Genomic DNA, 7,713 nt, shown 5'->3' with positions numbered 1-7,713 from the left:
TTACTCTTATTATCTATTTTATATTATCTTATTCAGTGACAGTTTAATGAAAGATAACGTTGTTTACAAGAGTCATAGTCATGTTAATTGGTAGGTGTACTGACTATGCAATGATATTATTAATTTATTTTATATTTTAATAATATTTTCCTAGCAAATAATTATAATATGAGATTTTTTATATTTTAATATATTAAACTTATGGTAATGTAAGAATATGAATGAAAGTTGAATAGTAGTCGCTCATTTGTTTGGCTTTTTGGTAATCGATGGAGAATATTGATGTTAAACCAGTTACAGCATATGTGTTGTAGGAATAGCTTGCAGGAAGTGTTATAATAAAGAGGGGAAATAAGTAATCCAACAGCAAGGTGATCGATGTTTATTAGTCCCTGCTATCTGGCATCCGGCAGGGACTATAGTAACCGTTCAGAGGGCAGATAACATTAATTCGCAGGGTTTTTTAGTGGTATTATTAGTTATATTCTAAAGTTTGCAGTTGAACTTCTGTTGGCCATCTTATTTGGCCTCTTCCCGAGGCGGAAGAGGCCGGACCATAGCTTAAACTGGTACTTACCCACAATCAAGTGGCCCTGACCGTGTGCGGTTTCGTTTTAATGCTGACATTAATTCCTTAATGTTTAATGTTAAGTGCGAATGGGATACATATGCTAAGTTGCTTGTTCTTTTGCAGGTGTCGGCCGTATGCTCAAGGTTTGCATGGCGGGAGGTGTCCGCCTACCGGCTCGGCGGTTTTGTGCGAAGCATTTGAAGGGGGAGGCAGAGGCAATTCGTTACCCAGTGAGATATTCAGATTCATTTGTTCCTGTTCCAAAGACTGCCATTAATCCCACCCACAAGCGTGCAGGAGATTTGCTACGTAACAGAGTCCCATGCTAAACGGAGAGAAGAGAGAGCCCTCACTAGGGTTTCCTGGTTCTGCAATGGAAGACTGCCATTAATCCCACCCACAAGCGTGTAGGAGATTTGCTACGTAACAGAGTCCCATGCTAAACGGAGAGAAGAGAGAGCCCTCACTGGGGTTTCCTGGTTCTGCAATGGGGTTTTTCGCGGGTTCATAGCTGAAAACGACGGTTTCCTGGTTCTGCAATGGGACAGAGGTCAAAAACCCTAGGTCAGTTGGAAGGGGCGGTTTTGTGCGAAGCATTTGAAGAGCAGGGGGGTTCATAGCTGAAAACGACGCCTGGGCCACTTCTGCGTTCAGGGTTCAAATATCATCTTTCTATGATGATGGCGAAGAAACAGAGTGGTTTTGTCAATTAGACAAAACCCCGTCGTTCGATATTCCTAGCGGCCAAGAAGGTGGAACCCTAGCTTCGGACTTGGGGGATGGTCTGTTTATTACGAATGTGATCGATACCTACAGAAAGGCATGGGGACGAGCGAACCAGAACCCCTAACCAGTTCCGAAGAAAGGCTAGTAATTACGAGAATTCGAAGTCGAGCAAAGAGACATGGGTTCGTGACCTTCTGCAGAGAAGGGCAGACAACGATGGATTTCAGGCTGGGAGTTGTGAGTCACGAAGCGGACTTCAATAACATTCCCCCGGAAATAGTTGAATGGGTCGAGCAAGCATGGAGGGATCGAACGCCTGATCAGTTACTTGTTTTTCTGGGGCCAGGTAGGTTTCTGATTGTGTACATCGGGTATACAGAGATTGAAACGTATGCTACAGAGGATTGGGAATTTATGGGAGTGCGCGTTGAGAAGCAGATGGTTGGAGTCGAAGGATGAGGTTGGCAAATGCGGTTGAGAAGGAAGACCTAGCGTTATAAGAAATTCGGAAGGTATTTTCATTGGACCATCAGCTTGGCTGATTTGATGTGGGGTATTTTCATTGGACCATCAGCTTGGCTGATTTGATGTGGGTTAGGGTGATTCAGGGGATATGCTTAACATCTGTTGCGCCCTCACATAGACTGATTTGATGGGGGTTACCTGTCTTGTGTACAGATTAAGACAGATTTCATTCCAGGTGACATTGTGCATGCAGCGTGGGGCTACGTGTAACGTAATTTTCTTCTTATATAAGAAGCTTATACATGATTTCGTCGTTACGGCTTGTTATTTCGCGCTTCCGCTCCAGGGTTCTAGGATATGCTACTGAACATTGCTTTATTTACAGTTTTTTGGCCTGTAAGTTCTGAATTCTTTTACAATTGCTTTATTTACAGTTTTTTGGCCTGTAAGTTCTGAATTCTTTTACAATTGCATGCCATATCCCTGTAACTTCGTTAAACATTTGTTTGCAAGGTATTGATTGTATTCCTAGGGTCATAGAGTGCTTTGCCTTTGGTTTCCTTCTTGCATTGCTATTGATAGCATAGTATTTCCAGTCTTGATATTAGGTTCAAGAACTAGGATATTTTTTGGAGTGTGCATATGAGTTTGTGAGGATATTAGATCAGAGAGAGGATATTTTCATTTATGCGTGCAGTGCCTCTTCAGAAAATTAATGCATTTGGTTGAATTAATAGCACGTTAAGCAGATCTGAGTCCATTCTTTTATTTTCTTGATTTTACAGAGGGTTGAGTGGTGATTATACATGCTAAGTAACCCATTAATTGAATTGATGAATACATTGAGTAACTTGTGATTTCTCTAGGAAGCTTCAGCCGCGTCTTTTTCCATGCAATATGGAAGGTTTATTGTACTTTTGTCAAAAAACAGAGAACTGTAAAAGATGCCAGTTTTCATTTTAGCTGAAAGCTATTTTTATAAAATTTCTTAGCAGTAGCATCATTTGGTGCAAGTGTGGCATAACTGAATAGGTAGCACAGTAGTGTATCCAAGCACACGATTTCAATAGTGATGGGCCTGGTTTTGACTAGCTCCGTCCAACCAGTATCTGGCATTCTTGACAACCTTGCTGCTAGAACACATGTTGCTGTCCATGTAAAATGCAAGTTGATAAACTGAACATTTTCTTGATGGTTAGTCGTTGTCTTTATCATTAATTGAAAATGGATTGGATTGAGAATTTCACCTCTCCTTGAGGTGGACTGTGTGCCAGTATGGTGATTGGTTCCCCTCTCTCTCTCAGAGCATAGCCGAGTGCTCATACTGTGTGCAAAAATATTAGGAGCTCAAATAGCCTTGAAAATTATAGCATATGAATAAAACTTTGCATTCTTGTTTAAGTTTCTTTTTAGTTTTTGGTGATAGTAATCACTGTGATACCACATTTGCCAGGGCATCCCAGTTTCCTTCCTTCTATCTCCCAAACAGTGGAAGATAAAGAGTAACTCTAAGGCTGAGGATGCTGATCCCAGTTCTGGTTGGAGCCATATATATTCCTACAAGGTCTTGGATTTGTCATCATGATTATGCTCTCATTGTTTTATGCCATTGACTATATATTGATATGTGTTTTCCTCTACTTTGTAGTGCGTAATAGACTAGAGACTTGATGGGGAATGTCTCCTCTCTTGCTCCCATGCCACTTGTAAAACGCTTTTCAAATTTTTCCACTTAATGAATATAATTTTAGTATACAATTTGAGTTTGAAATAAAATCAGTCTACGTATTTGCTGATTCCGGAAGCTATTTGGTGCTTTCTTCCGCATTTAGTCACCAGGGATGCCTTCTCTGAGTCAGCACATATATTAGAATGTCTCTGTTTCAGCTTTCTGTGATGAAATGAAAAAGCCCTGATGAAATGAAAAAGCCCCAAGAAATAAGCTGGTGTGGCCCATGTATGCTGATCCCAGTTCTGGTTGGAGCCATATATATTCCTAGAAGGCCTTGGATTTGTCATCATGATTATGCTCTCATTGTTTTATGCCATTGACTATATATTGATATGTGTTTTCCTCTACTTTGTAGTGCGTAATAGACTGGAGACTTGATGGGGAATGTCTCCTCTCTTGCTCCCATGCCACTAGAAGCTAATATGTTCTTGTACTAACTTAAGGAGCTATCAGATGTTAATGCCTTTAGTAAACTGCCCAGATTATGAATTTTAGACTTCTAATTTTATAAGCATTAGTCCTTGTCTCATACAATAACTGACCTCCGAGGATTTTAAAAACCTCTGAATTTCGGGATTTATTCAAATTGAAATGGTAATCAATCAAACACAACAGACTTGCAAGCTTCAGATGTACAATGAAATCCCGAAACTTCAATTCTTATCTTGTTATGCTGATGAAGGAAGTGCCACTAGAAGCTAATATGTTCTTGTACTGACTTAAGGATCTATCAGATGTTAATGCCTTTAGTAAACTGCCCAGATTATGAATTTTAGACTTCTAATTTTATAAGCATTAGTCCTTGTCTCATACAATAACTGACCTCCGAGGATTTTAAAAACCTCTGAATTTGAGCTTGGTCAAAAGGACGTCAACATACCTTAGTCACAAGCTCAAAAGAGGTTCCAGATCTGTATCAAGACACATAATTTGATCCAGTGATTTTGTACTTGAATTAAGCCCTGAAGCAAGCCTCAGGAGACTTCAAGATAATCATCAACTCAAGGAACAACCTTGGATGAAAGTGATAAACGTGGGAACATACTTCAGGAATAGTTCGGATAGTTGCTTCTGTTCGAATATTGTAGATCAGATCTAAGATACAAAAGATTAAACACCCTCTAATCAGTCTTGGTCAATGGTTTGAACTGCAAAGAGAAACTTTAGAATAGCCCATGAGTTTCTCCTTTAAGTCCTTAGGTAGCAACAGAGTTTATATGGTGCAAATATGATCAAATGTAGTCTCAGATACACCCTCCAAGACGTTGAAGTGCCTCAGGAAACCATAGAGATCAAAACTAGACTTCAATGTGACTGCACAGGTCGAGTTGTCTCAGAGAATAGGAACAGATTAATTCTGAAATTGGCCTCAAAAGAGAGGCTGAATACATTCAAAGAGAGACCTTGTTTACCAAGGAATAGCGATGAACAAACAGAATAAAAATACCCCAAACTGACATACTACAAATTTGCCATTCACTAACCAGACATGCCTACAATAACTTCGAACAGCAGTGCAAATTATTATTAATGTGTAGCTTCACATTAAATTCTTTTCACCATGCTATAGATTATATAGCAACTTTTGCACCCAATTTGGTCAAAGATAAAGTATAGCTACATTAAAATTAAGCTGGACTAATTTCTTTCATTTTCACTACCTCGCTTACAGCTCCACACTGGATTCTATCAAGGATGTGATGCTTCTACTACCTTGCTTAACTGCATCTTCTGCTATAGAAATTAAGAGCTTTAGAATGCACTCTCCGAGGTGTAATCTAGGCAATAAAGAGTAACAACGATTGCTCCTTCCTAACTGGAAAATATTCAACTTCTGTTGTTTGATTCACAGAGCTTGTACATTCACTCACTCTTTTGAGACAGTGATCTTAATTCATACTTGTGTCTTTTGGTAAACATTGACTATTGCATGAAGGAAAGTTAATCTCTAAAACCATACATTTATGAAGATTCCTTCAACAAAATGCCTACACAATCAATCGTTAACTTTATGATGCTTTCAGTTTACACAAGCAGGGGCTCTTAACCTTTTGCTTCGTGCACACCCTGGCATTGGAGTTTCTGGGCTAAAGCTGGGGGTTTTCCATGAGCTAGAGCTAGTGTCCAAGACAGACAATAGACTAGTTCTCTGAATTGGGTTTGCTATATGGGGCTTCTCTTCGTCTTTGTTTGTTCTGTCATCTCTAAATTTCGAAGGAAATATTGGCTTGGGCGCTATGAAAAGACAATCCGGCTCTTGTTTCTTTATCTATTTGAGTGGTTTGCTAATCTGCTGAGTGGTGTGTGTTATGTCATATTCTAGTGTGATAACTGCTGTGGTTTGACTTCTGATTTAAGGATCCTGTGTGTATAATTTTTATGCTTTGTCTCTAAGATTTACAGAACTCAGCTAAATTTGTTTTATATTTAAATCTGCAAATCCGATGGTTGTTCGTGTGGTAAATCTTTATGGGAAGCATTATATACTTCTTTGTGTGAACACTGATCAGAAGTTATAATAATATTCTTTCATATGCTCTGAGGTGTCTCACTCTTTCAACACTTTGTTTCTGAGCTTTGGTTTAGGGTTTCAATGTTGTTATCAATAGGTAATGTTTTGATGAAGTGTTGGTATAGAGATATCATAAAACGAGAGCTAGATCTACAGCTCTTGAGTCAATAACTTGTGGTTTCTCTAGGAAGCTTCAGCCGCGTCTTTTTCCATGCAATATGGAAGGTTTATTGTACTTTTGTTCAAAAAATAGAGAACTGTAAAAGATGCCAGTTTTCATTTTAGCTGAAAGCTATTTTTATAAAATTTCTTAGCAGTAGCATCACTTGGTGCAAGTGTGGCATAACTGAACTTATATAGTAGGTACTAATTGATGCAGTTACATAGATAGCACAGTAGTGTATCCAAGCACACGATTTCAATAGTGATGGGCCTGGTTTTGACTAGCTCCGTCCAACCAGTATCTGGCATTCTTGACAACCTTGCTGCTAGAACACATGTTGCTATCCATGTAAAATGCAAGTTGATAAACTGAACATTTTCTTGATGGTTAGTCGTTGTCTTTATCATTAATTGAAAATGGATTGCATTGAGAATTTCACCTCTCCTTGAGGTGGACTGTGTGCCAGTATGGTGATTGGTTCCCCTCTCTCTCTCAGAGCATAGCCGAGCGCTCAGAGCATAGCCGAGTGCTCATACTGTGTGCAAAAATATTAGGAGCTCAAATAGCCTTGAAAATTATAGCACACCTCCCCGCTTCACATAACATGGAATCCATTAGCATAAGCCAACTTACTGAACTCACAGCATTGTTTCTCTTAGCACTTATTCTCATGACTCTTCTGATCATTGACATCGTAAAAGTCGAAAGACAAAGGAAAAAGAAACCAAAAAAAAACTAACATCTCTTTTGGATTATCTTACGCATTGTCTTATTTCCCCGCTTCTTTCTCTATTACAGGTGTACAACGGATGCTTCAAATATGCATTTGGGTCCGCCATCACCGGCTCTGCTCAACTGCAGACAGCATGTATCTGTCGGCCTACAGTCAATGTCCGTGTCCTAATAACTTCATAAGTTAGATAAGAACTTGAATCAGATCGACTGCAGTGTGTAATAGTTTTGTCATTAAGGCTTTTGCCTACCTTTTGCTCTTAGGAAAGCAACTCGATGCAGCAAAAATCAATGTCAATTTGCTATCTCTGATTTCAACGATGCTTTTGTTAATGGGTGACACTTCTGGTATACAGAAGCTGCATTTTTCTTCTTAAAAACTCAGTTCCTTCCAATACTCTAAAAGTTTCACTTTCGGATGCACAGTATAAAATTTCTTAGCAGTAGCATCACTTGGTGCAAGTGTGGCATAACTGAACTTATAAATTTGAACTTATAAATTTGCTATCTCTGATTTCAACGATGCTGTATACAGAAGCTGCATTTTGCTTCTTAAAAACTCAGTTCATTGTTTTATGCCATTGACTATATATTGATATGTGTTTTCCTCTACTTTGTAGTGCGTAATAGACAGGCTCAACTTGCTTCTTAAAAACTCAGTTCATTGTTTTATGCCATTGACTATATATTGATATGTGTTTTCCTCTAATTTGTAGTGCGTAATAGACAGGCTCAACTTCACGCAGGGACTCGCTGCGTCGCAGCTCCCCTTGTTTATAATGAATTCCAGTGAGAGAGTGCACACAATAATC

The 7,713-nt window shown here is 39.0% G+C and overlaps 1 protein-coding gene across 2 annotated transcripts; it reads left to right on the top strand.

The window, feature by feature from the left end:
• The first annotated feature begins 446 nt into the window (after positions 1 to 446).
• On the top strand, positions 447 to 7,219 carry LOC149265345 (uncharacterized). 2 transcript variants are annotated; one of them, XM_089392730.1, is made up of 4 exons: positions 447 to 569; positions 695 to 1,809; positions 1,986 to 2,158; positions 6,968 to 7,219. In XM_089392730.1, exon 2 carries the CDS (start codon positions 1,394 to 1,396, stop codon positions 1,754 to 1,756), a length of 363 nt encoding a protein of 120 aa, XP_089248856.1. In that variant the 5' UTR covers positions 447 to 569; positions 695 to 1,393; the 3' UTR covers positions 1,757 to 1,809; positions 1,986 to 2,158; positions 6,968 to 7,219. The 2 variants fall into 2 exon arrangements, with proteins under 2 accessions (XP_089248856.1, XP_089248863.1); XM_089392737.1 differs by lacking the exon at positions 447 to 569 and having other exon boundaries at positions 582 to 1,809.
• Positions 7,220 to 7,713: the final 494 nt, after the last annotated feature.

Source organism: Pinus tabuliformis, chromosome 6, assembly GCF_031772625.1.
Source record: "Pinus tabuliformis cultivar Carrire ecotype Pingquan chromosome 6, CPIR1, whole genome shotgun sequence".
NCBI classification, from domain to species: Eukaryota; Viridiplantae; Streptophyta; class Pinopsida; order Pinales; family Pinaceae; genus Pinus; species Pinus tabuliformis.
The sequence above is the reverse complement of the archived record's forward strand: the minus strand, read 5'-3'. Positions and strand labels throughout refer to the sequence as shown.